This window comes from Sus scrofa, chromosome 3 (genome assembly GCF_054392235.1).
Source record: "Sus scrofa isolate SSC_HxYL_T2T_F1_AM1 chromosome 3, Sscrofa_HxYL_maternal_Yorkshire_Landrace_v2.0, whole genome shotgun sequence".
Taxonomy (NCBI): Eukaryota; Metazoa; Chordata; class Mammalia; order Artiodactyla; family Suidae; genus Sus; species Sus scrofa.
Genome location: NC_139385.1, coordinates 9945108 through 9972302, shown reverse-complemented (window position 1 = coordinate 9972302; position 27195 = coordinate 9945108). Strand labels below are relative to the sequence as shown.

Here is a 27195-nt window from a genome sequence, read left to right as displayed (position 1 = left end):
TCTGGAGGTCAAGGTTTTCTGTTGTTTAAAGAGTTAAGGAAAGGTTGGTTTCTGGAGCCTGTGGGTTTAAAAAAAAAAAAAAAAAAAAAGCCAACTGGCTGGGCAGGAGCCCCTCCCACCCCTGGGGCTAGACTGAAAGCTGCCCTTGCCAAAAGAAGGGGAGCACAGCTCAGAGTCCCTGTCTCCCCCAGTTCTGCATTCGCAATGCGGAGACCTTCTTTTCTTTTTCATTATTGCATTCCTGTCCCTGATCACTGAGAAGGTAGGTACCCGGCTCCGCTGTGCGCCCGCTCCCATCTCCAGACAAGCCCCGCCACTCTGCTTGGTTTGAATGTGGTTTTCTTTCTCTCTCAAGCTCTTGATCTCGCTCTGGTTGGTTTTCTCCCCCTCCCTTTTCTTTCTTTCTTTTAGTGACTACTCATTTGTAACTTGCATTTTCTCCAAATGAGCTACAAAGCTGTGTTTCCTGGTTTGTCGTTTAGTTTTCTTGACTTTTCCCCGACAACTTTTCTGGTTCATTCGTCCCTCCTTTCCCACCCTCCCAGCTCCTTCTTCTTCCTCTCCATCCCTGCCCCCTCCCCCAAGCCTTCCTTGCGTCCCCCCTCTTTCTCATTTTGTTGTTCGAATGCATTTCTGTGTGGTTCAGCATTCCAAGTGTGTGTCCCTTCCTGAACTGTGTATGCTGCAGTTGAGCCGATTTGACTTCTGTTCTTGGGAGTAGCTGCGAAGCCCCTCACCCTTCACCCCCGCCTCGGGCAATCAGCAGTGGTGGAGGGGCCTGCGCTGGGCCTCTCAGCCTCCAGATTCTGGAAGAAGTTCTGGCTGAGGTCGGGCCTGAGGAAAGAGCCCTGTGCCACCCTCCAGGGCCTGCTGGGCTCCCACAGCCCTGGTGGCAGGTGGAGCTTTTGGTGGGAGCTCCAGACTCTGGGGCAGCCTCTGGCACCAGGCACAACCTCACAGCTCCATCTTTTGGGCATAATGGTAGTCGAACTTCAGGGGCGATGTGAGCTGGCCAGGAACAGGTGCTGGACTAGGTGGTCTACTCAGCAAAGTCTCCGTAGGGCAGTTGAGAGACAGAGGGGGACATTCACCTCACCTGCCTCCTGTCTGGACCACAACCCAACCCAGAGAGGGGCTCCCTCAGCCCCCCAACATTCTTCCATCTTCCAAATCTGAGCTTCATTTGGTCCCTTAGGACAGATGATCCAGAAGAGAGAGTCAGTTGTGGCCAGTGTCCCCAAGATGCTGAACCTGGGACTTGCGACTCCCAGCCCAGTGCTCCTCCAGCTACCCTGAGGGTTCAGGCAGGAGCAGATCACCTGGGACCCCCTCCTCCTATTCCTGCCCTTTAAGCCGTTTCCCGCCCCACCTGGGAGCCGCTGCAGAAGCGGGACATCCCGCCCTCAGGAGGCCCCCGGTGAGCCTCCTTCCTCAGCTCTGAAAAGAGAAAGCCCAGCTAGTCATTCCCCCCCCCCCCCAGTGCTGGCTGCAGGGCAGGTCCTGGGGCGCTGCCCGCAGAGATCCCTCAGCCCCGGGGGTGCGGGAGGGCCCCCTCGACATTGCTTAGGGAGGGGAAGGCGCTGCCGATGGAGGAGGCTCTATCCCAGCCTGATGGGGGTGGGGGTAGAGGCCCCACCTTCAAGAAATACCCGATGTGACCAGGGTCCCCGAAATGGGATTTTTAATGCTGAGTTAGAGGGGTACTTGTTCCAGATGCTTGCTTGTTCCTGTCCTTAAAGATACCAGGTTTGGACAAGCACACTGTCCCTGCTACTTTTGTTGTCTTTCCCCTCAAAAACATTTTACGTAAGCAAAAGAAAACAGGTGGCACCAAGAAGCAGAAGGGCTCCTGGGAGCTGGGCTGGGAGTCAGACAAGGTCACTCCGTCCCTCACTCCTCCAGGCACACACGAGGAGAGCATGAGCTGGCGCTCCTCCAGGCCCCCGCTGGGTGTCCGTGCCCGGGGAGAGACAGGCAGACCTGGGTTCACAGCTCCCCCCTGCCAGGCTGGAGGGCTGACAGGGATCTCTCAGAACGATGAGAAGGGGAAGAGCGGAACAGTGGATGGGGAACGAGCTCCTGTGGGTCACTGTAGCCCCAGCCCTGGCACGGTCCACACTGAAGGAAGGAACAGGGCCTGTGTGATCACAGAGGAGCCTATTTGACTCAGGATGAGCATCAGGAGAGGCTTCCTGGAGGTGGTGACCTTGAGCGAGGGGAGAGGGCGGGCAACAGGCATCAGCTAGGCTGGGAGCGGTGCTGGGGGGCAGAGGCAAGCGGGGCAGGAGTCACCAACAGCAGGCTTCACGCGGTCCCCGGCCACCGTGGTCCTGTCCCTCTGTGAAGTTCCGCGGTGTCTGGACTGGGATCTCCCTCAATTCCCGGGAAGAATGAGACCCAAGCCGAGGATGAGGCTCACCCTCGGGCAGCATCATGGAGACCATTTCTCCAGGACTTGGGGACGGATGGGTGGATAAGGGTGACACCCAGCGAGCTGGTATCTGCCACCCTACCCAGCACAGCCTTCCTCCCATCCCCCTCCGTCCTGGCTCGTGGGAGATTTCCCCATGGGGCCCCAGGCCTTCCTGCCCTGCTCTGACCCCATTCATCTGTAAGGGGACCATGAGTCAGGGGTCCTCGGCACAGACCCTCGCAATCCCTGTATAAAGACCCAGTTATCCCCATTTTACCAACGGTCTCAGAGCTGGTGACTTCCTTACGGTCTCACAGCAAACTCCTATGCGGGGTGTTCCACTTTGCCAATTACTAGCAGCCGGGGCTCTAGCAGCATGTGGCTTGAAGGCGATGAGAGGGAAGTGGGGAAGAACTTGGACTTGAAGACATGCCTGGCAGGAAGCATCCAGGTCAGCACAGGGGGACTGGCGCAGCTGCTCGGACCTCAGTGGGTGGGGACAGCCATGTGAAGGGCATGGGTATCCACCCAACCCAGTCGGGAGCGTTGTTTCGAACACTCTCGGCCACTCCCGGCCCCACAGTGGGAAGCAGAGAGGGCCCCGCCGCGCCTGTGGGAAGGACCATCGTGACCCTCGGTCTTCTTCCTCCACTGCCGCCCTCTTCCCTAGATTCAGAGCTAGTTATCTCCGATCTGGATTCTGAGCTGGCGCCAGGATTCACATCCAGGTCCTGATTCCCGAGTGTGGTGTACTGCCCGCGTGCCTTGCTGCCCCTGACCACAGGGGAAGGCAGAGGCTTCGCAAAGGCAGGGTCCGGCATCTCCTTAGGGATGGGTTACTAGCGCTGGCTCCTGAGGCGCCCTTTCCCCCAGCTGGTGTCTGTTCCCTTTACACTCTTTGACAAGCCGGGGGACAGGAAAGACACTAGAAAACTGAGGATCCTGGAGACTTCTTTCTCATTTGCCTCCTCTGTAGGAAAAAGGATGCTGGATGACAGAACCTAGTTCTGGGAGCTTGGGAGCTGCGAGGCACTGGCCACACGCTGGGGTATTAGGGGAGCCAAGAATGAATTGCCATTTCAGAGGGGCCATGACTGAGCAGCCCAGCCTCCGTGTCTCCTAGCTGAAGTGAGCTGGCGACCAGAAGGGTCAGAGTCACTCGAAGGGGCACCTTGGCACCCAGTGTCATCCTCTGCCCCAAACCAAAGGCTCTCCCAGGTCCTCATGGCCCATTTGGCTCAGGACAGCTGCTCTCACTGCTACAGCTGGTGTGCATTGGCTGCTGCAGCCGCCAATCATAAGTTAGCTGTGCCCTGCCCCCAGTGGGGCTGACATTTTGGTCCAGCTCACGCCCAGGCTGGATCGGGGCTTGATCAGCGAGACCTTGACATCACCCCTCCCACTGCAGGAAGCACCCCTGAGCCATGCCAAGGAAGCCACACTCCTTCCAGCCCCTGGCAGCAAGGTGTCCTGAGGCGTGGCAGCTGGCATGGCAGCTGAAGAGCCTGCCAAGAGAACTTGGCCTTGCCCCTGCCCCTTTCCTAGGACTCCCTGGTTTGGCCCTGGTCCTCGTAAGGGCACTTCTTCCTTCCTCAGCTAACTGCATTGAGACGCTACCAGAGGCCAAGTTCTGTGATCAAAACAGGTTATCGAGCTGACTCCAACACCAAGCAGGCCCTGGAAGTGCTCAGTGTCAAACTAGTCCTGGTGATTGGGAGTGGGGACGGTGGGGGACAGACTTCCAGGCAGGCGGTTGTTACTGGAAGGAAGCCCAGGGACAGGAGGATGGGTCAGTTCCGCGGAGGGAGCGGGTGGAAAGGGTGGTCAAGGGCTGCGCAGAGAATCCTGGAATATTTGCTCTGGAAGGGACAGCAGGAAGCAAAGCCTGACCTCCCATTTTGTGGATGGGGAAACTGAGGCCCAGAATGGGGAAGTGACTTGGCTAGGGTCACCCATGAGATAGTGGCAGGCTCTCAGAACCCTGGTTCCTGGCCAGGGCCCTTTGGACAGTACCAAGTGCCCTTTCTGGTTTTCTGTATCCCAGTCCTTGTGTCCTGACTCCACTTTTGGAAAAACATTCGACATCTCTATCCAGCGGTCACCCAAGAGGTGCCTGCTCAGGCCCGAGGAGCCAGGCACTGCCAATCCTTCCTCCAGAGGCGGTGTGGCCTCCTCTAGGCCTAGAATGGGGTGGTTGCGTTTCTCTCTCTCTCTCTCTATCTCTCTTGCGTTTTTGTGAATCTAATGATGAACTTACGCTACCACACTTTTCCCTTCTCTTACACATCTTACCTACTAAAGGAGGAAGTGCCACTTTATTGGTAAGTGGACGTTAACCAAGAGGGACTTAAAAAATCAGAACTTAAAAAAAAAAAAAGAAAGAAAAGAAAAAGAAAAAGAAAAGAGAGAAACAGAAAGACAGTCGGGTGCTACTGACAGCTCCACAGGTCTCTGCAGGGCCGGAAAACAAAGAAAGAAAAAATGTTACCAGAAAAATGTCAGTTCCCCAGGAGTTCAGACATTGTTTTTGATTTTGGTATCTAATGACATTTGTGGATTTTGTTTTTTATTTCTGTTTTTCCTCCCTTTCTTCGGTTCAGTTTTGAGTTCAGTTGTCCCGCCCCCCGCCCCACCCCCATCTGTGTGCCGTGTGCCCCCTCCATGCCCTCACCCACCCCCACGCGCTGGGGGGCCTGGCCTGGCGGGCTGGCCCTGGCCTGGCCTTCCGGCGCCCGCCCGCTCTCTTCTCTCTGCCGGGATCCTCTGTCCCGTCGAGGGGGGCAATGCCAGCCCCCGTGCCCTTCCTGGATCCCCTCCCCGTCCGTCCCCGGCCCCACCGCTCCGTCCCTCTTGTGTTTTGCATGCCGAGAACCTTGCATGAGCTGCACTGTTGAGGCCAGAAGGTGGACACTCAGGAGAGGCAGAGGCAGGGCAGGCGCGGGGAACCGTGTGTGCGATGCTCCGGGACTGGCAGCCCCCGGCCTGGGCCCGGTGAAAGCCCCCTCTCCTTCTCTCCCCCCGCCCCGCCCGCCCGCCCGCTCTCTCCCCCTCGGTCTCCCGCTCCTTCTCTGGCTCTGTCCTCTCTGGCTCTCCTCTTTCCCTCCGTCTCCGCTGTCTCTCTCTGCTTCTCTAACCTCTCCCGGTCTCTTGCCTCTCTGCTCTGCCTCTGCCTCTCCCCCCGCCGCTGTCGCCCTCTCCGTCCCCCTCTCCACCCCCTCCGTGCCCTCTCTGCCTCTCTCCCCGTCAGAAGCCCAGCTCGCCCTCGCCCAGGGCCCGCGACCAGGCGGAAGCCGGCGCAGCCACGCCGCCCGCGCGGGGGAAGGAGAGCCCGAGCCCGCGCTCGGCGCCGTCGTCGCAGGGCAGAGGAGGCCGCGCGGCGGGCGGGGCGGCCAGGCGCCGGCGGCGGCGGCGGCGGCGGCGGCGGAGACGCTCGCGATCCTCGGCGTCCGCGCCTCGCCGTAGGGGCCGCCGGCGCGCCCGGCCCGCGCCGCCCCGGGGCTCGTCGCGCTCGCTCAGCAGGGCCCGCTCCAGCAGCGACTCGGGCGGCGGCCCCCCCGGCCCCGGGCCCGAGCCCGGCTCCGAGCGAGGCCACGGCGGGCACAGTAAACGGTGAGCGGGCTCGCCCCTGGGACCCGCTCGCGGCTCCCTCCCCGCAATGAGTACCCGCCCCCCCAACACCCTTCCCCGAACCGGTCGCTCTCCCCTCACTTGTCATTCTCCCGCCCCCGCCCCCCCCCCCGCACAGGGCTCCCCGTCGCTGATCCTTCTCGCCCCTGCAGATCTCTCCCCCACTGCCCCCGCTAAGATCCAGATCCTTCTCCCACAACCGAGCACCCTCCTCTCTCACTTATCCCCCACCCCAGTGATCACCCTCCCCCGACAGCCTCTTCCTCACGGATTCCTCTCCCCTTACCGGAGCCCCCTTCCCTCCACTGGGAACCTCTCCCCGACCCAACACGCGACACCCCCCTCCCTATCTCTCACCCTTCCCCTCCGCGATCTACCGCCCCATAGAACCCCTTGCCCTCCCGAGCCGCTCCCCCTCCGCGGAGCCCACTCGCTCTCTCCCCACGTGAGCCCTTCCCTGTCACCCGGGCTCCCCCCGCCCCTCCCCTCCACCGGGACCACTTTCTCCCAGCTGATCACCCCCCTGTCGCCGTGCCCCTCCTCCAGGGCCAAGGAGCGGCCCCCGCGCGCCCGGGCAGCCAGCACCTCCCCGTCCCCGGGCGCGCACGGCAGGCACGGCGGCCCAGAGGGGAAGAGCTCGTCGCGCAGCCCCGGCCCGCACCCGCGCTCCTGGAGCTCCAGCCGCTCGCCCTCCAAATCCCGCTCGCGCTCAGCCGAGAAGAGGGCTCGCAGCCCCAGCCGCTCGCCGTCGCCCAAGAAAGCCCTAGGCCGGTAAGTGCGGGCCCAGGGGTGGCGGCGGCGGCGGGACCCGCTAGCCGGCCGGGCCGCGTCGCTCACCTCGGGCCGGGCCCCGCAGGGACAAGGACGGCGAGGGCCGCGCGAGGCACGCCGAGGCCGAGGCCGCCCGCGCCCGCCGCCGCTCCCGCAGCTACTCGCCCATCCGCAAGCGGCGCCGGGACTCGCCCAGCTTCATGGAGCCGCGGCGCATCACCAGGTATGGAGGGGCCGGGGCCGCGGGGACCTCGGGGGTCCTGACCGACTGAACTTGGTGCGGGGAGGCGGGACGCTGAAGGAGAGGAGTCAGGGGTTCGGGGAAGTGGAGAGGGCGCTCAGCCTAGGACGGAGATGCTGGGGAGGGCTTGGAACCAGAAAGGCCGAGGTGCGGGGCTCACCGAAGGGAGGGCCGCCTCCAGAAGGGAAGCGTCCTGAAAGGCCATGGAGGGGAGGGCCCGCTACTTGAGTCTGGGTCCCGCAGCAGGCAAGGAGTTCAGCTCTGGAAGATTCCAGCCATCCCACTTGGAGCCCCTCCCTCCTCCTTCCCTCCCCACATTCATTTTCTGGCAATGATGTCTCCTTTTCTCCTTCATCTCAAGGTCCAGCCTGCTGAGTGGCCTGTGGTCAGCCTGGGGGCCAGGTGGACCCCCTCTCCACAGGCTGCAGGGGAGATGCCCATGTGAGCTGACTGGCTCTCTTCAGCTGTCTGTCTGTCTGCCTCTCCTTTTCTCACTAACCTCTCTGCTCACTTCCCAGCCCCCTGGGGAATTTGGAGGAGGGGGCAGTCCTGGCCCTGGGGCAGCTGTGGGAGGAACCCGTCTCTCCCACTTCGCCCACACAGTCTGCCGCCAGGACTGCAGGGTCTGGGCCTGGGTGCCCAGCTGAGATGATGGTCTGCAGGTGTGGAAGGCACCCTGGAGCCCTAGACCCCTGGCCCGGGGTCGAGGGCCACAGGCAAAATTCTGAGCCTGGTTCTGCACCAGCCTGGCTGGGCAGCCTCGGGAGAGCAACATGCCCCTCTGGGTCCCAGTTCTCACTTCCATACAACGAGTTCTCACTTCCATACACAGAGCAGGGCTCGTCTGATTCTCAAACCAGCCCTTACTAATCCTCGGTGACCCAGATCTCTGTGAGGGAAGAGGGCACTGTCTTCCCCTCAGCCCAGACCTAGAAGCCGGACTGCCGGCCTTGGGACACCCCGTCCGACACCCTCCCCCACAGGGGCCTCCACCCCTCTCACCTGGCTTCTCCCAGGCTGCCTCCTCCTCCTCCCACTAACAGACACCTGTTTTCTTCCTCAGAATTAACCCCACGCGGTGGGGCCTCGTCGCCCCCTTAACTCTCTTTTCTTTGCTCTGGGACACAGTCTCCTGGCTTCAAACTAACTCCAGGCCGGCGGGAGGTAGCTGAGTAAGGCGTGGGGGCCAGTGGGACCGGGCTGGCCTTGGGCATGAGCACAGTGGCCAGGGGGCACCCCCTGTTCCCTCTGAGCAACCTGAAAACCAAAAGCCTTGAACCTGTGGGGAGCACAGAAGCAGGGCTGGGCACAGAAGCCACTGTTTAGCCTGGCTGATGTAAGTTGTCTCTAAGTTTCACTTATTCAACAGATATTTACTGAGCAGCTACTCAGTCCAAGGAGAAACTTGGTCCCCTTTGCCTGCAGGCCAGGGAGGAAAAACAAAGTAATTAACACGAAACTGGCCAGTGACCACAGGTGTCCAGTCTGACTGAGGCAGGGAGGAAGGGGGGAGAATTTCAAGGCCAAGGCTCAGGGGAACTGAGGCGGGGAAGCCCTGGCCACTGCCGGGGAGGGGCTCAGGGCCTGAGTGAGGGCCCCGGCCTGGCAGAGCTCAGGGCCCTGGATGGCCTATAATCAGCTTTTCCCTCCCGGCAGTGCCCGAAAGCGTCCCATCCCCTACTACCGGCCCAGCCCCTCGTCCTCCTCCAGCTGCCTGAGCAGCGACTACTCAAGCCGGAGCCCCAGCCGCAGCCCCAGCCCTGGCCACAGCCACGGAAGCTACAGCAGCCGCAGTCGGACCCGCAGCCGCACGCGCAGCCCCTCCCGGACCCCCAGTCCCAGCTACCACAGCCGGAGCAGCTCAGAGAGCGGGGGCTTCTGAGCCCAGCAGACCCAGCTTCGTGCCCCCTGGCACAGGGAGAGGCGAGGGGTCAGGCCCCAGGACCCATGGGGGGGGCCTGCACCCCACTGCTACAAAGAGGTCCTGCATCCAGGGAAGACCTTGAGGGTGGGTGCGCTGCAGAAAAGGAGGAGCTGGAGTCTGCTGCTTCTAGAGGGTCCCCACCCCCTCCTCCTGCCTGCCCACCGCGTCCAGGGAACAAAGAGCCGTCTGAACACAGGGACCACCCTGCGCCCCTTCCTGCTTGATGCCACCTCACCAGGCTGGTGACCTCAGCTCAGCCTCCCTGCCCCTCCAAAGGACCCTCAGCTCCTCTCCATCACTGGGCAGACATGGAGGTGGGACTGCAAGCAGGAGCTAAATTAGAAGGAAGAATGGCCTCGGCACATCGCCAGCCAGGCTGGGAACCACCTTCTGAGCTGGCTGCGGGAGGACGCCGGCTGAGGGGTGGAGGCCGGCCGCCGCGGCCTCCCCAGACCCCTCTCTGGGCCCAGGAGTGCCCGGGACCAGGGGGGCCTCTAAGCCCCAGCCTGAGGGGCCGGGGGAACTCACCCTTGGTCCCGCCTCTCCAGGCCAGGCCCTGCCTTGGGCCAAGGCCACTCCAGCCAGCCTCCTGCATGACCAGAGGCGGGACCACCACAGCTGCATCTGACCCCAAGATCAAAAGGAGTTCGGGTCAGAAGGTGGAAGAGAGAAGGGGTAGATGGAGGAGGAGCCTGTAAACAGAGCGCCAATGACTAAGCAAACCCTGGAGTCCCCTCCGGGGCGGCCCAGCGGCTGGGAGGTGGGCAGATGACGACAGAATAGGATGCCTCGCGCTTTGGGGCCTGCCCGGCAGCACTTCCTCCTCCCTCCCCCAGAGGGGTGCTACAGCCCTTCCCAGAAAGGGCAGACTCTAGACCGAGGGCCTTGGCCTGGGGCGCAGATGGGGAAGCAGTGGCCCCAGCCCTCTTCTGCTGCTCCCAGCCCCCTCCTCCTGGGGCCCTCAGGGATCTCACGAAGTCTTCCTTGGCCCAACAGGGCAGATGCCCTGGGCTCCGGTGGGGGGGGGGGGTCTGGGGTCTGGTCCGGGTTCCCCCTCTCTCAATTTCCCCCTCCCTCTCCGCGGTGCGGATAAAAATTGGATCTAATAAAACACTTGGTGCCCGGATGGCAGGTGGTGAGACCAGGCCTCTGTGGGTTTGGGGAGTGCGGGGCGGGGGGAGGCAGGGGGTCCTGGGATCCTTTCCTCTGAGAAGTGAGAGGGGCTCAGACTCCTCAGGACCCTAGGCAAGAGCTGGCACCGAGGAACCAGGGCCCAGCACTTCTGCCCCTGCCTCTATGCATGAGTCTGCAGGGTCTGCCGCTGGATGACTCAGAGAAAAACAGGAGACTCCGAAGGGCCTTCCTCCCAGCCTGGAGGCCCTGTGCGTTTTAAACACCCCGTGCCCCGCCCCACACACCCAGCTCACCTCAGCAGTGAAAGTGGGACTGGATGGACGGGCCCAAAGGCAGGACCCTCCCTGCAGGTGGAGTGTTGGGAGCGGCTAGAACACAGCTTTGCTTTTTTTTCCATTTTTTTTTCTTTTTAGGGCCGCACTTGCCGCATAAGGAAGCTCCCAGGCTAGGAGTCAAATCAGAGCTACAGCTGCTGCCACAGCCACAGCAATGCTGGATCCTCAACCCACGGAGAGAGGCCAGGGATCCAACCCACATCCTCACGGATACTAGTTGGGCTCGTTACCACTGAGTCACAACAGGAACGTCTGAGAACACAGCTTAAAGCAACTCTAGCTTTAAATCCGGTCTCCACAGGGGGCCAGGAGGAAGCTGAAAGGGGATCTCCTCATCCTGGTGGGGGGCCTGGTATAAAGTGAGTGGTCCCTAAGGGGTCACTGAAGGAAAATTCCGTGTGTCTGGCCCTGGCTGGGTGCTGGGACGGGGCTTGGAAAGGGAGAGCTTGGCCTGGCAGGGGTGTTGTTTTGGTTTGGTTTGGTTTTTGCTTTTTAATAGCTACTCGTGTGTCTGTCTGCCTCTTACATAGAGCCAATGAAATACATTCTCCTCCTCCTCTTCCTCCTTCTGTTCTCTTAGAGTGGCAGATTTTAACCTCGCTTTGACTCAGCCGCTCTTCAGGAATCTGACGAAGGGTGGGAAGCCTTTCCTCAGAAGACGGTCCACACGCCCACCACCTGCAGGCGACTTCAGAGCCCACAGACGCTCTGCAGTCGTTCAGGGCCGGCCCCACAGGTCAAGAACCCTGGCCCACGTCTGCGGAGAGGGCAGCGGGTGTGGTCACGGCTCCGGGCTGTGGGAGCTGTGACACAGGAGGTGTCCTTGGTCTGGTCTGGGCCACGGAGCAGGGGGCCGTGATCCGAGGCCTGTGGCTGTGTCTCCACACCCGACTCCCCTCCAGTTTCTTTTCCCTCACATTGGAAGGGACACCTGAGGAGGCCTTTGGCCAGTGGCTCTGTTCCTGATCTGAGGCAGCCGTTCAAAGAAGCCCCCATGAACCCTCTAACTCGTTACCCAGGTTCAGCAGAACCGGGCCTTAGGCAAGGCCTGGGGCTACAGGAAAAGCAGACCTGGCCTTGCTCTGAAGATGCCACCGCTTGGTGGAGGGACATGAAACACACCCAAAAGTGGGCATAAAATTCCAGCCTGTCCTGAATTCCCTGGCGGCCTAGTGGTTAAGGATCTGGCGTTGTCACTGTCATGCACAGCTTCCATCCATCCCCAGCCTGGGAAATTCCGCATGGGCACGGCCCCCCAAAGAAGTTCAGCCTGTCTCACAGTGAGCCCAAAGCTGCCCCTTCCCCTTCTCCCCTCCCATTCTGTCGCTGCCCAGCAGACCGCCTTCCTCACCCCATGCCCACAGCCAGGCTGTCACCAGGCAGTGCCACTTCTTCCTGTTCTGCCCACCCCTGCTGCTGGCCTCTCACCATGGCCCCCCCTTACCTACCTTCCCGCCTGCTGGCCTGCCTGGGTCTGGCCCCCTCGTCCGTCCATCCCACCACATCGAAAACGCACGTCTGACCACACATGCTTACGGAACCCTATGTGTCACGCCCAGGGCCTGGTTCCCAGGACACAGTATGGAATTAATGAAACAGAACTCCCCGCCCTGAGGACCCCATGAGGAGCCACGGCGCTCAGAAGGCCTTCTGAATGGCTCCACCTGGAATGGCCAGCCCCTCCTCCTGCACCCTCCAAACTCCGCTCCCACCCCGTCCTCCTCCCTGGGCCCTCCTGGGCCTCCACACCTGCCAGGTTCCTGTGGGCTCAAGGTTCGAGGCCCAGCTCAGCTGCCTCCTCCAACAAGGAGCCTTCCTGATCCCCAGCTGCAGTGGCCACTCTTGCCTCTGGGTTCTTGCAGTTCTGGGTCTGTTCCTGCCTTTAGGGCATCAAGTTTTTGTTTGTTTGTTTGTTTGGTTTGGTTTGGTTTGTTTTTGGTGGCCACGCACCACAGCTGTGACAATGCCGGATCCTTAACCTGCTGAGCCACCAGGGGACTCCCAGGGCGTGAAGACCTTGATCCAGTTATTTGTTGGCATGCCTCTCTCTCCCTAAATCCGTGAGTCTCTGGAGCCCAGGCCACGCCTCTGTATCTCCAAACAGGCACCCTGACATGTCTGTTGAGTGAGTACAGGAGTGAACCAGGAAACCAGGGAGCCAGCCGGCCGCCATCAGGGGAGCGGGCAGAGACCAAAGGCAAGGCGTAGTGGCGGCAGGCAGACCCTAGAGGGCGACAGAGAGAGGGAAAACTGCGGGTGGGCGGCGCACCAGGAGGGAAACAAAACAGGCCCGGCCGGAGGAGAGGTCCCTGGGGCAGGGTCCCTGTCAGCCTGAAGGCCCGCAGCCCTCGTCCTCTGCGCCTCTGCTGGCTGCTTGGCGCCTGCTCCCCTCAGAAGGAGGAGGAGGAGACTAGGCCCCCTCCCTCCCACAGACGGCAGGTGCAGCTCGAACTCTTCAGCTCTGAACCTTGGGAAAAGGGAGAAACCCTGCCAGGAAGGCAGGCAGGAAAACAGGAAACTCCATTTCTACTTTAGCAAGGAAGGGGAGGTGGGGGCAGGGTAGGGGACCGCAGCAGGATGTGGCATTTGGGGCGCAGCCGTCCTCTCTGGCCTCTCTCTCTCCACATCTGGGACTTGGGGACCCTTCCATCCTTCCCCCTCCCAACACTCTCAGCGGCCGGGAGGTCTGACGACGCTTTCCTGTGTCCTTGCATATTTGCCATTTTTTCTTAGTCTGTTTCCTAGGGCCCCAGACCCAGGTAGCAAGTCCCAAGTGCCCATGCCCAATTTGGGGAGCCCAGCTGGCACCCCCCAGCCCCTGCCGGAGCTACTCCTGGAAGCCCCTGGGCCTCTCACGTGCCTCCCTTGGCTGAGGGCATCGTCAGCAAACAGGCCCTACCACCAGGCACCTGCCCTTCCTTCGTCAACCCCCCTCCCCACCTGAGAAAGGCTCTCGGGACACCGAGGACGTGAGGGAGCCCCAGCCACAGGGCCCCCACCTACACGGCCAATGCAGGGGAAGCCAAAGCTCCGTGTCCTCCCTGGCCCTCCGCCTCCACTCACCACAGACACATCCCTGGGCGACGGGAGGCGGGGAGAGGGGAGAGTGGAGGAGAAACTGTTGATTCACCAGTGCTGGAAGGAGTCTTCGAGAACATCCAGTCCAATGGTTTCATTGTACAGATGAAGAAAATGAGTCACAGAGGCCGGCTGCTGGCCAAGGTCACAGAGTCAGAAGCAGTCAGGTCCCCAGACTCCCAAGCTAGACAGCTTCTTTCTGCTGGAGAGCGGGCAGGAGGGCAGGAGGACGCCCCCGCGGCCCTCCCACCTGGCCCCTCCTCGGCCCCCCTCCGCAGTGATGGAGCTGAGAGGACCCCAAGGGCAGCCAGAAGCCAGGGGTCTAGGAGGTGGGCAGGCTGGAGACAGGTTTTTGGAAAGAGACTCCCGGAGGGGCAGTGTCTAGACGCTTCCAGAAAGACTCAGTGCCCCCCACCCCCATGCGCTCTAATTACGGCTGCCCACATTTTTAGTTCCCTGGCAATTCCTCAGCTGTCAGGCCTCTCCTGGGAGCTCAGGCAGCTAGCTGCCTGAAGCCTCTCGCACTTTCTTTGAGGCTGGGCCAGGGAGGGAGGAGCTGGCACAGCCACGGTTGGCAAAGGCCCACCAAGGGAGTAGCTAGTGTGGCCAAGGCTTGGGCGCCAGGCCAGGCCAGGAGGCTGGGAGCAGGTCTTGGGGCTGCTGCAGAGTGCCCCGGACTTTGGGGCTAGGGATGAGGGGAGGGGCCCCGCTGAGGAAGGAATCCCTGCCGCGCCCCCCCCCCCACCCTGTGGCTTCTGGGAAATCCCTGGTGGTGGGGTTGTCCTCTTAATCCCAGAAAACCCCCCCTGGCAGCTCAGTGCCCAGGACTGGAAGGGAACCCAGAGAGGCTGGCCCACCCCTCCCCGTCTGGACAGGTCACCTGGGCTGCACACCTCACCCTGGGCTGAGAGCCCAGCCATAGCCCCCCTGGGACTTCCTGGAGCGTCTCTTCCCCTCCTGATGGAGAGGCAGGAGGCCTGAGATCCAGTCCCTCACCTCTCACCAGCTTTGTGACCTGGGGGCAGCTGGGACAATCAGTTTTCTCATCTCTGAAGACTCTGATAAGCTACTTGGACGTGATACAAAGCACAGACAAGCGGGTAATTCTCTCATTAGTCTAAATCTCACTATCCAAAATTAAAGGTCCTCTTCCCTTAATAACAAGGGCCATTTCTGAGCAGCAGGCATTTCCTGCACGTTATCGACGGGGAGATTCACTGTGGCCCTGGAGCGTGGGGGTGTTGGCCACTGTTTGCTGATGGAGACATGCGGGCTCAGAGAGGCTATCAAGCCAGTGAACAGCAGCCGATTCAAGCCCAGCCTTGTCTGACCCCAAAACCCAGTTTCTCACCCGCCCTCTCCCCCTCTTACCACCACCCAGAGCCACCCATGTCCCCTCCCTTGTGACTGGCAGAGTGATCTATGAGTCCCTTGAGAAGTGACCCTTTGAAGGTGGATGTGAATTCTCAGTTCTGCCGCCCTCGCCGTGTGGGCAGACGCTGGGGGGTGTACCCTAGGTTGCACAACTTCCCCCAGCTGGGGCAGCAGCAAGAGATCCTCCCCGCCCTGGTTTCAGGCAAAAGGAAGGGAACTATGAAGGGAGCCTCTGTCTACAAGGTGCTGGCGGCCAGGCAGGCAGCCCCCACCCAGAACATGGTTGGGCCTGGCTGGGCCACACCTGAAAGCATCCAAAATCACACCTGACAGATCCCGCCAGGGTGGGGCGCCTAGGCTCCAGTCTGGGCCAGGGTGGGCAGGCAGGGGCAGAGGAGGGCCCTCCCTGGCTCCTGACCTCACCCTGACTTTATAGAGCTGGGGATGGGTGCGGCTGGGAGCACCGGGAGGAGGCCCGGGGCTTCCTGAGGCTGAGACCCTTGGGAGGCAGCGAGCAGCTCCCCATGGAGACCCAGCATGCTCCCAACATGGTCCAGCATTCTGTCTGCCTTCTACCCTTGGCTCATGAGAGCTCCAGGTGCCCAGAGGCCTTTCCAGAGGTGACCTTGGATTTGTGGCCCAACCTTAGCTCTTTCCTGATGGGGAGCAGGTGGGTGAGCAAGAAAACTATCTGGCAGTGCTCTCTCTCGAAGAGGAAACTGTGGTGGAAACTGAGGCTCAGGAAGGGCATGAGGCTGGTGTCCCCCAGCTTGTTGAGAGGCCTGGAATCTGGCTTCCAGCCACTCAGGAATCCTGAGCAGAGCAAGGCCCCCCATGGAACTGGCAGGAGTACAATCTCAGCCCAGCCCCTGGAGAGAGCGGGTCTCAAAAGGAGAGGAAGGGCTCCAAGGTGGGAGCCCCACAAGGGTAAGAGCCCTGAACACGAGAGGGGCAAGAATCTTACTCTGTCGTGTCTCAGAGGAGACGGTGGACCAGGCACTTAATCCCTCTGGACCTCGGTTTCCTCATCTGAAAAGGAGGGATAACAGGATGCAAGTCAGAGAAGGCAGGCTGGACTGGAGTCAGGGCAATGAGAAAGAGAGAACGCCAAGGTTGTGGCCAGACCCTACGGGAGGTGGGAGTGGAGGCCTGGATCCCACAGGTGCTCACCCAGGAGGTAGGGTCAAGGAGCAGGCCTCAGGCTCCCAGCAAGTGTGCAGGAATTGCACTGCCTAGAGCCCCTCTCCCTCTGTGCTGTGGGAATGCTAAACAAAAGGGCTCTGAGGTCATAATCTGTAAAAAGGGAAAGGAGGGGCCTTGGCCCAAGCCAAAGCCCAGACTAGATTCAAGGGCGCTGCATCTCAGGTTCCCTGTCCCCAGCTCAAGGCAAAGTGGATACAATGGGGAGTTTTGACAATAACCTCCCTCCTGACCCCCTCTCAGCACTAGGCCTCAGGGTTTCTGGTCTGGGTCTCCCCTACTAGGGGGTCCGGGGGACATCGCCCAAACGTCCACATGCTGCTGCCTCTGAGCTCCGCTTCCTCCGTCTGTGCCCTGCAACTCCAGGTGGCTGACAGTAACGGTCACCTACCAGGCCCTGGACTAAAACCTTCACTCGCATTAAGCTGCCGAATCCTCACACCAACTCAGGGACGGAAGCATTGTCATCATCATCACCCCCATTTTCCCGGTGGCGAAACTGAGGCACAAAGACTCTCACTTGTACAAGTTCATCCAGTGAGTGGCAGGACCAGGATGTGAACTCACACAGTCTGGACTCTCAGGCCCACACTCCTCACCATGTTGCTTCTTAAGCCATTATTTCACAGACACCCTGTGGTCCATCTCCCTGCTCTGCCAGTCCCTGCTGTGTGGCCCCGAGCAGCGCGACCACTCCCTCGGCTTTGTCCTCTTGCACAAAAAGCCAGGACTGTCCACAGGCTGCGGCCCAGCGCTTTAGCGCCGAAATCTGCCAGTGTTAGGCAGCGGGCACTGCACCAGCATCGGGGCTACAGTCATTTGTTTTCTCAAACAGGAGAAGGTTCCAGATGTGGGCAGGGCCTCCCTCGCCCCGCCCCGCGCCCCGGTATGCAGTTGGGGGAATGCAGGGGGAGGGGCTGCCCCCAGCCAGTCATTGCCATTAATAGAGACCTGAAACACCGCCTGCTAAAAATACCCGGCTGGCCCATTATAAAAGCGCTGCGGGCTCGGCCCACCGACACTAACTCCCCTTCTCCCAGCCGCAGCCGGACGCGTCCAGCCAGCGCAGCCAGCATGACTGAGCGCCGTGTGCCTTTCTCGCTCCTGCGGAGCCCCAGCTGGGACCCTTTCCGCGACTGGTACCCGGCCCACAGCCGCCTCTTCGACCAGGCCTTCGGGCTGCCCCGGCTGCCCGAGGAGTGGTCGCAGTGGCTGAGCCACAGCGGCTGGCCGGGCTACGTGCGCCCGCTGCCCCCGCCCGCCATCGAGGGCCCCGCCGCAGTGGCCGCGCCCGCCTACAGCCGCCTGCTCAGCAGGCAGCTCAGCAGCGGCGTCTCGGAGATCCAGCAGACCGCCGACCGCTGGCGCGTCTCCCTGGACGTCAACCACTTCGCCCCCGAGGAGCTGACGGTCAAGACCAAGGACGGCGTGGTGGAGATCACGGGTGAGCCCCCGGGGACCGGGACGCGCCCCCCCCCCGCCCCTCCCGCGCTGCCTCCCGCGCTCTTTCCGGGGAGGAGCCCTGGAAAATGGAAACTTAGCCGAGGACGGGGCCAGAGCCCGGGGAGCCGGCCTGGCCTCTTCGCCCTGCCCCTGGCCTGTGCCTGCTTCCCTGGACTTTGGGGGGGTGCTCCTAAGTCCTAAGGGATCTTTTGGCCCTAAAAGCTCTCCAGTCAGGGAAGAAACGCCCCCTTCCAGCGGAGACGCCCTCAGCCCCAACCCCATCCGCGAGGGACCAGGTCTCCCCGCGCCGCGCCGCCCCCCCCCCCGGCCCCCGGCCCCCGGCCCCCGGCCTGCAGTTGGTGTGGCAAGGGCGACCCCCTCCCCCGACACGCGCACGCACACGCACGCACTTCCTCCCCATCCCTAGTCCAGGTCCTCGGAGGGGGCGTGTGTGCGTGCCCATGGCTGCTGCCCCACGCCCCAGCCCCAGACTCCTGGAACCGAACTTTCCAGAAGCGTCTGGGGTACCCACATCCCTTAGTCCTCTCCTGGCAAGCGTTCTGGCCACCGGGTGGGGCTCGGCTGGCTGTGGGCCAGCGGGAGCGCCGGCCCCTTCAGGCCTCCTCTGACCTCCCTCCCCCACCCAGGCAAGCACGAGGAGCGGCAGGATGAGCACGGCTTCATTTCCCGGTGTTTCACTCGAAAATACACGTGAGTCCTGGCTCCGGGTGGGGTGGGGGGTGGGGAGGGCCCAGGGACGCACCGTGGGTCACTCCTGTCCTGCCTCTCCCTGTCCAGGCTGCCCCCCGGTGTGGACCCCACCCAGGTCTCCTCCTCCCTGTCCCCTGAGGGCACGCTCAGCGTGGAGGCCCCGCTGCCCAAGCCAGCCACCCAGTCGGCAGAGATCACCATCCCTGTCACTTTCGAGGCGCGGGCCCAGCTTGGGGGCACAGAAGCTGGAAAGTCGGAAAAGCCCGGAACCAAGTAAAGGCCTTCGCCCTGCTGCTCACCGCCCCCCGCCCAAACCCGCACCAGCCATCCCCACCTGCCAACTCTCTGTGCTCTTTTGATACGTCTACCTTCTGTTTTTCTCGAATAAAGTTCAAAGCAACTGCCCGCCACTGTCTCAGACCCTGGTGTGCTTGTGGAGGCTCAGGCGTCACTCCTGGTTCACGCACTCATCACGTTTGCCGAGGGCCTCCTGTGTGCCAAGCCCTGTGCTGGCCCCTGTGCGTGCTGCGTCCATCACAGGGCACAGCCCTGCCCTCCAGTCCCTTGTTGAGGGAGAGACTGTTTATGCGGCAGTTAAAGCCCCCGGGGCCAGTGTGGGAGCAGGGACGCCAGGACAGGCACCCGGCCGAGGCACTCAGGACACCTGGGCAGGGGGCGAGGGAGGGGGACGTCCCGGCAGCTCAGGGTTCCTTCCTGACCGCGTCATAACCTCCTCATCTCCACGGAGAAGAGCAGGACCGCAAAGACGGGATGGGAGGGGTGGCCACCCATCTGAGGCGGTGGCCTCCGATCCCCCAGGCCTGTGCAGGCAGGATGGGGCCTTGACTGGCCTGGCAGGAACAGTCACACCCACCTTGGCCCTTGCTTTTGTCTGTCCTTGTCCTACCCACCACCCACTCGCTGGCCCGGGGAGGGAGAAAGCAGACGGGGGCTTTGGAGTCCAGGCTTAAGTCCCCAAGATCTTGAGAGACCCCCACTATTTCTACCAAGGTCCCAGAGCCTGAGGCTGTGGCCATTTTCCTGCTTTGCCAGGGTCCCTGAGAGGGGAAGGGCCTGGGGCACCCACACACACCTGCCACCCCCACCCTGCCCCGATTCTCCAGTTCTCCTCCCTGGTGCAGACTCCCTGTGGGGACACGACAGTCTGGAGCAGGTGCAAGGCCAAAGCAGGTCCCAGCCCTTGAAGGCCCCGCCGAACCTGGAGGGAGGCCCACAGGGAAATAAACACATGGAACAGGGATGTGGCCCAGCTGGCAGCGCGGGCCTGGGCCTGTGTGCCCGGGTGCTGCCCCGTCTACTCCCCGTCCCGCCACTCCTCTCCTCCGGTCTCCCATGTCTTCTGTCCTCTTCCACGACACACACCCCACATCTCAGGTGTCTCCTGGATGCCTCCATGTCCCCGTGGCCGTGACCCAGAGACAGCCTGTGGAGTTCTCACCCTCACTCTCCTGGCCAGCGGCCTTGTGGCTGGCAGCGGGATGGCCCTGACGTCCAGGGGTGTGGCTGGGTGCTCCTGCTTGGTCAGAGAGGGTGATGGCAAGGCTGCCAGCTCCTCCACCCGTGTCCTTGAAGTGTGGGAGAGCTGATGCCAAGCCTTTGATGAGGTAACTCTCACGTCAGCCCTGAGAAGAGGTGCAGTTACTCCTGCTTGGCCCCTGGGCAGCGAGCCTCAGAAGGGAGCAGCTAGTTCTGGAGAGGGTGTGGCACCAGGAGGGGAGGGCAGATTAGCCCAGACCGCTGCCTGGGTGGGGGGGAGTCTCCCCAGCTTGAGACTCCGTGGAGCCTCAGGCGGCCTTGAGAAGATGGGATGAGTCGCAGCTGAGCCTGGGAGCCAGGGCTGCTGGGGGAGCGAGGCTGCAAATGGTTAGGAGAGAGCTGATTAGGGTCCGGGGCAGGGAGGGGTCAGCACCTTACGAATGGAATGTAGGTCCCAGGGGCCCAGGCCGTAGTCAGGGACACAGCTGGGGCACAGGTGAGGTAAGAGGTCAAGAATTCAGACCCTGCAAAGGAAACAGGCCCCAGGCTCCACGGGAAACTGACGTAGGAGACGGGAAACAGGCAGATGCCGGTGGCCTGCCTGCGCTGCTCGTGGGGCTGCGGCTGGGCTGGCAGAGTGGTGGGTGGGGCAGGCAGGCTGGCTCAGGCCTGGGGTCTCCACTCGGAGAGGCTGGCACTGGGTATGGCGAGACCTGGTGAGTCCCTGCCCTGCTGCTGGTCCCGGCCTCTCTAGGCCTCTCCCTCACTTTCAGTGGGTTCCTCTCTGAGGCCTCTGGTGTCCTTCAGGCCTGCAGATTCAGACACTGGCCTTGGCTCAGTAAATGCGTGACCTGGGCCTCTCTGCTCCACTGAGGGGCGTCCGAGGGGCAGCGTCCCCGCCCAGGCCGATGACCACGGCTTCCTCAAGGACCTCAAGTCCCCATAGCTGTGGCTCACCTCTCCCGAGCTCCAGCTTCCCTGGGGATGCATCCGGCACATCAGCCATCCTCACTTCCAGGCTGACCCTGGGGTCTCTGCTTTTCTGTCTCCCTCTCGATTATAAAATCTGACTTCCATTGCTTCTCGGCCTTTTGGCTAAGATCAAGTGAAATCTGCCCTCCGGGTGGGCACCTCCTCCGGACCCAGCACCTGGCCCATGGGACGAGCCCCTGGTTGAGCTCAAGGGGGGCAAGTGGAGGGCACAGCACAGTGATGAGTAGCACTCTGCCATTAGAGAGAGGCCGGGATTTCTGGAAGTGGCCCCTGTGTGACAGGCAAGGGGGAACTGCATGGGCGAGGGCTGGAAGGCTGGCCGCAGTCAGGCTGGAGGAGGGGCTGCCAGTGGAGAGGGCAGGAGAGGGAGGCAGGTGGGGCCCATCTTCCCAGGCCTTGAAGGCCATGCTAAGTACAGGCTAATCAAAGGATTTAATCATCCTTGCTTTTGAAGTTCCCTCATGGTGCAGTGGGTTAAGGATCCAGCATTGTCATGGGTTCGATTCCACATACTACAGATGCAGCCAAAAAAATAATGTGTCTCGGAGTTCCCATCGTGGCTCAACAGTTAACTAATCCAACTAGCACACCTGAGAAGACAGATTCGATCCCTGGCCTCGCTCAGTGGGTTAAGGATCTGGCGTTGCCGTGAGCTGTGGTGTAGGTTGCAGACACGGCTTGGATCCGGTGTTGCTGTGGCTCTGGTGTAGGCCAGTGGCTACAGCTCCGATTGGACCCCTAGCCTGGAAACCTCCATATGCCGTGTGTGCCGCCCTAAGAAGACAAAAAAAAAAAAAGGCGTCTTTGCTGCAGAAACGGTTCTGGATTTTAAAGGAGGGTGGTTGGGAGGTGCCAGCCTTGTGCTGCTGAGATATAGTGAGCATAGGTCCTGCCAGGAGGCAGAATATTAACCCAGGTAGACCGTGGAGGAGTCTGGGCTTGGATGCAGTCTTTGATATGGCTGTCGATGAACATTTGTGGTTCGAGGGCTCCAAAGAGCGATTCCCCACAGGCCTTGTTTACTGTAGGAAATGCGCCTTCCTCCACATGGACCTTAATCTCTAACCCACTCCTCAACTGATAGGAATGAGAGGAATGGTGACTCAGAATAAGGGAAGAGGACAAAGAAACCATAAAACTGTGGGACAGGTCCACCCGTGAAACCCCTATTGGACAAGGACTGATACAGGAAACTGGACAAGGCCAATGGGAGAAAGCCACATCTTTCTGGACCCCACGTTGGTATCTCCCCCCAACTTTAAGAGATAAAAGCCCCGATAGGACCATGGGGGCGGGGCTCTTCTCCCCCCTCCCAGCAGCCCTGGGAGCTATTTGCTTTCCTTTAATAGAGATTGTGCTTGCTTGCTGCCTGTGTTCCTGGAGTTCATTCTTCCACTGCATGAATAAGAACCTGGATTCCGGTAACATCCTTCCGGCATCACCAGGATGTGGCAGCAGCAGGCTCTGCAGTGTGGGGCGACAGCCCAGATGTGGGGTGCTGGGGCAGGGGAAAGAGGGGATCTCTGAAGTCCTGAGCGCTTGACTGCCACGGCTCCCTGCCTGGGGCTGGCTGACTGCACAGCCTCTGGAAGGTCAAGAAGCCCCCAGACCTTGGCTGCTGGGGAAGTGAACTGTTCCCAGCCACCATCGTCTTCCCTGCTACAGAAGCAACGTAGGGTTTGCCAGGTGCTGACTGCTCCAGGGAGAGGGTGGGGTGGGGAATAAAAGCTGCCCAGAGCATGGCTGAAGACGACCCGTGTTGGGGCCAAAGGGCATGGCCAGAGCACCTTTGTGATGACAGAGGGACAAGCAAGCGAAGAAAGGAGAGGAGGGTGGGGTAGGGCTGGAGCCTCTGCCCAGGGCGGCCAAGAGACCCCTGGCCTGTTGGCAGCCATGCAAATCCTACCTGGCAGAGTCCAGGACAGAGCAGAGAACAGGCTGGCAGGGGTCAGGTCTGCTGGCCTCGGCCTAGCCCCCCTGCACCTGTGCACTGACCGCCACAGGGCATGGGGGTCTGGGACAGCCCTGCAGCCAAGGGCTTGGTCCCAGGTCCAGACTTGCAGAGCAGCAACTGAGCTGCCAGCTCAGGACCAAAGCAGAGGAGGAGGATGCCATGTGGATGAGGACTGCTGGGCGAGCCTGGGCTGGTCTTAGCCAGGGTCTGGCACTGGGCCCTGCAGCTCAGACCCTGATGAAATGGGGGCTAAGCCTTGACCTTATGCTGCTCTCCTGAGGAAGCGGCCCCCGGGAATGCGAAGGAGGCCCCACCCTAAAGTGTACACTGTCGCTCCATCTACCGATGCCCCTGGTTCCAGCCCTAAAGAGCACCGGAGCCTTTGGCCACCGGAATTACTCCATCCCTGGCAAGATCCTTAGAGTCAAGGGCTCCGGATCCTCCCCTCCCTCCTCCACCTGCCCAGGTGACTTCACTGAATGCATCTAACGCTGCCTCCCAAAGATGAGCCACATTCTCATGGGCCTTTTTTTTTTTTTTCTTTTTTCTTTTTGGCCATGCCCTGCATCATGCAAAAGTTCCCAGGCCAGGGATCAAAGCCACACCACAACAGTGACAAAGCCAGATCCTTAACCTGCTAGGTCACAAGGGACCTCCTCAAGGGCCTCATATGAGACAGCTCTCCCAACAGCTAGTTGTGCTGGGAGAGCTGGAAGCATGAAAAACCCCAGGAAAGCCAGACTTAACTAAGAAGGGACAGTTCCAGCTCAATAACAGATTTCTCTGGGTGGCCTCCAGTTGGCACATGGAGGGTGGAAGAGCCTTACTGACCTGCCAGCCATCGTATCAGAAGGGCAGACCAAGGGCAAGGAGAAGTCAGGTGCCCAGCTGGGGCTCCCAACCCCCTGCCCAGAGAGAAACAGTCATGTCTGGGACCCCGGGGAAAACTGACCCGCCCTAGGAGAGGTCCCAGCAGCTTAAGGGCCCTTCCCACCCTTCCTTCAGCCTGGCATGCCTACCAGCCTGTACTCCTCCCTGCCCAGCCTAAGTGGCAGTGGTTAGTCAGGATGCAGCACCGGCGATCCAGGAGCTGCCTCCGTGGAAGGAAGCCTCCCCTCACTTCAGGGCTGAACAGGGTGGAACCTGCCAGGAAGGTTTATATTAAAGAATGGATAGAAGTGGCAGGAGCAGCTCTGCGTTCAGGGAAAAAAAGCACTGGGCTCGAGCCAGCTCTGTAGCTCTTGGAGGCATGATCTGCGGTCTAGCCCCGCCCTGGGTTCAGTGTCCATCCTGAAGGGTCTGAGTGGCCCCTCGGGCCCCTCCTGCCTTTGCTGTGTTGTCAGCTCCGTTCACACCAGGAGACTGGCAGCTACCCAGAGTCTCCTAACAAAGGTAGGAAGGCCAAAGCCCCAGGGCGCCCCAGGGTATAAGGATGGCTCTTTGCAGGGCCAGCAGGAGTTCTGTTTGTCTTCCCACAGCTTCCCCCTTCTCAAGATGGGTTCGTTAAATTCGTTTTGAAAATCCCTTAGCAATGGTTGTGTTCAGGCTGGGAGACAACGGGCGGGGGGGGGCATTGAGAACCCAATCAGGGGGACCCCAGCCATCCCTGAGCCCTCTCCACCCCAGCCCCCGCCCTGTCTGACTCCTCCCACACTCGCTCAGCCCTCCTCTCCTCCCCCAGCCCCTCTGGGTTCCCACCCTCCTTGCTGGGCCTCCCTGTCCCTCTCCGATCCTCCATCTCCCTCTCTTCACCCCACCCCCTCTCTGCACCCCTCCCAACACCAAGTCCCTTCTCCAGCACTGAAGCCCCCCTCCTTTCTGGAGTTCTCCCGTCTTCTCTGCACCCCCTCAAACCATCACCGTGCCTTCTCACTTCCCCAAGCCTCCCTCCCCTCTTGGAGCCCCCTGCTCCACCTCTCTCTGAGGTGGCTGAGCTATCCTTGCACTAACCCGTTGGGGGCCCTGTTGAAGATCTTGAAACCCCCCTTCTCTAGGCCTGAGCAGCCTGAAAGCCTTGAACTCCTGGAGTGGTCCCACAGGCCAGTTCCTCAGCAGGAGTTCTGGAGCCCCGAGGCTCTGGGTGGGAGGAAGAGTGATTCTGGAGGCAGGATGATTCCCATCAAGAGGGCAGCAGGCCCTGCCTGCTCAGGCCTCAGGCTGTACTGGCCAACTCCAGAGAGGAAGTCTTGGCCCCACATGCAAGGGGGATGGAGCAGGGCCAAAGCAGGTCCTGCGTCTCCCTCTGCAGGACGCCCTGGGGCTGGGCCTTCCCAGCCTCCCCCCACCCCTCTAGGCCCAGATAGGACAGTAAATGACTGCCCCCTGGTGCTCTCTCAGAGACACCCAGATACCTGACGCCACCCACAGAATCTTCCAGAATCTCTGCCTAGCTTCTGGGTCCCGCCAGGCCCGGAGTAGAAATAGGGGCAGAAAATCCAAATTCCGGAAAACATCGACAAGCCCTAGCCCTGCAGCTACCACGCCTCAGTCCCTGAGAGCTCTCAAGCCTCCTGGAAGTTCCCTGCCAGAGGACCCAGCTTACTTTCTCAGTCTTTTGAAGAGTCTGGCAGCCAAGGCCTGGAGCTTGGGGGTGACAGAGGACTGCCCACCCTCTGTGCCTTGCTGTGTAGGTGTTCGGTTATCATCACAACTGGCACATACTGGGCACCTGCCAGCTGCCGACTACTCCTTAGCTTATGAAATCCTCAGAGCAACCCCGTGTCACTAAGATGCAGCAGAGGGTTACAGCTGAGCTTGTGGCCACAGGCCAAGCTGCCGGGATTCAAATCAGCTGGGGGCACTGACTAGCTGTGGGACTGTGGGTGAGTTACTAAGCCTGTCTCTTCCTCTGCAAAATGAGGCTGATTATAAGAATGAGTACATGTGAAGCCTTTATTTATTTATTTATTTTTGAGTAAAGACAGAAAAGCTTATGGGAATTACTTATGGGAGGATAATTTTTATTAAGACATTCCTTATTACCTAGTGGAATCATTGCTGATCTCTGTAAGTCAAAGGTTAAGGGAACTATGAGGAAATGCTAACTGTTTCTTTACACAAAAAGTTACAAAAAAGGAAGGAAGATGGGACTTGAGCTTTAGCAAGTAAGTGCAGATAAGATTTCCTTTGAAAATTAAAGACAATGTGTTTAAATGATGTGAGGATGGATGAAGAGAAGCAGTGGAGAAGTTGATCATGGAGATGGAGGTTTAATTAATTAGTTAATGAATCAGGCTGCACCCATGGCAGTGGAGACCTGTGCCACTGCTGTGGCAACGCTGGATCCTTAGCCTGCTGCCCACCAGGAACTTCTGGATATTTATAAACAGGAATATAAAGTTCTGAGAAAGAAAAGAACAGATGGAAAGAAGGGAGGAAGGGAAGGAAAAGAAAATGGAGTTAGGGTAGATGTGACCATTCAGGATCAAGGAGAAGAAAGAAGAGTGTTTGAAAAAAAAAAAAAAAACCAAAAACACCAAAAACTCATTTGAGTAAATTAGAAGATCTAATTGGCTTCAGTCAACTATTCATGAATTATTATTTCCATTTTACAGATATGGAAACTGACCCTCTGAAAGACTAAAGAACCTGAGAAGTTATGCTGCCCCACTAGGACGGAATGGGCAGAGAATTCAAGTCCTGACCTCTTATGCTTTCTGCCCCTGAGAGCCCTTCATTTGTAAAGTGACAGAAGTTGCTGAGTGAGAGAAATCATAGCTACACTGAAGTGGGTCTTCTGCCAGCTCCTAAGTCCACGTTTATTTCCCTCCCCTCTCCCCCTCCCCCCCTCCCTTCCCCCTTCCCCTCCCTCCCCTCTCCCCCTCTCCTCTCTCCTCCCCCTCCCCTCCCCCTCTCCCCCCCTCCCCTCCCCCTTCCCCTCCCTCCCCTCTCCCCCTCTCCTCCCCTCCCTCTCGCCTTCCGTCCCTTTTCCCATCCCTTCCGGCCCCACAACACGTGGAAGTTCCCGGGTCAGGGATCTGAGTTGCACAGGAGCGTGGGATCCTGACACCACCGCGCTTCCTCAGAGGCAACGCTGGATCCTTAACCTGAGGCGCCACGGCGGGAGCTCCCCTAAATCCAGTTTTGGCTCTGCCTTAGGCAACCCATCTGCCCTCCTGGCCTCAGATTATACAGCTCTATGTTGGGAGATGAGAAGGGCGGAGGTCGGAGTGCCTGTGACCCCTAAAATTTCTGACCTCTTATTCTGGGGTGAGCCCGGGTTGAGCACTACTCAGTTGCAGCTGGAAGCGGCTATGCACGAGCGAGGGGAAGGGAGGGCCTCTAGCGGGACGATGGGCCGACGACGCAGGGGACAGGCGGCAGGCGAGGCTGGACGGGTGGGCTGGGGCCTGGCCGGGAGGGCCCACGGTGCCCGCGTGTGGGGTGATGATCCTGACAGACCTGAGTCACCATCGCCCTTTGGCCAGTCCCTATGCTCTGTGGGCCGGGCAAGCTGCAGGGAGCCCGGGCTTCCTCAGCTTTTTCTGGTTCCAGAAAGAG

The 27195-nt window shown here is 60.4% G+C and overlaps 2 protein-coding genes and 1 long non-coding RNA gene across 8 annotated transcripts in view; 2 read left to right on the top strand and 1 right to left on the bottom strand.

Moving 5' to 3' along the window:
• Window positions 1-10102, top strand: part of SRRM3 (serine/arginine repetitive matrix 3) — a 55669-nt gene extending 45567 nt beyond the window's left edge. Inside the window, exons 12-16 of one of the 5 annotated variants that reach the window (XM_085016783.1) lie at window positions 5661-6022; window positions 6587-6811; window positions 6897-7034; window positions 7414-7493; window positions 8709-10102. In XM_085016783.1, coding sequence (XP_084872909.1) covers window positions 5661-6022; window positions 6587-6811; window positions 6897-7034; window positions 7414-7493; window positions 8709-8770 — 867 coding nt within the window. In that variant the 3' untranslated portion in view covers window positions 8771-10102. Of the gene's footprint in view, window positions 1-4714; window positions 4817-5013; window positions 5143-5660; window positions 6023-6586; window positions 6812-6896; window positions 7035-7413; window positions 7494-8708 lie in introns of those variants that run through there. The other 4 variants (XM_021086294.2, XM_085016785.1, XM_085016786.1 and 1 more) reach the window with 4 other exon arrangements.
• Window positions 1665-20153, bottom strand: LOC110259893 (uncharacterized). 2 transcript variants are annotated; one of them, XR_014840233.1, is made up of 4 exons: window positions 19711-20153; window positions 15862-15926; window positions 13509-13655; window positions 12195-12669 (listed from the first exon to the last, which is right to left on the bottom strand). It is a non-coding gene; the product is annotated as an uncharacterized LOC110259893 (long non-coding RNA). The 2 variants fall into 2 exon arrangements; XR_002342315.2 differs by lacking the exons at window positions 15862-15926; window positions 19711-20153 and adding an exon at window positions 1665-3023 and having other exon boundaries at window positions 13509-14022.
• On the top strand, window positions 17172-18528 carry HSPB1 (heat shock protein family B (small) member 1). The gene is given in 3 exon segments (NM_001007518.1): window positions 17172-17541; window positions 18188-18251; window positions 18339-18528. Coding segments are annotated over 3 exon segments (624 nt in total).
• Window positions 20154-27195: the final 7042 nt, after the last annotated feature.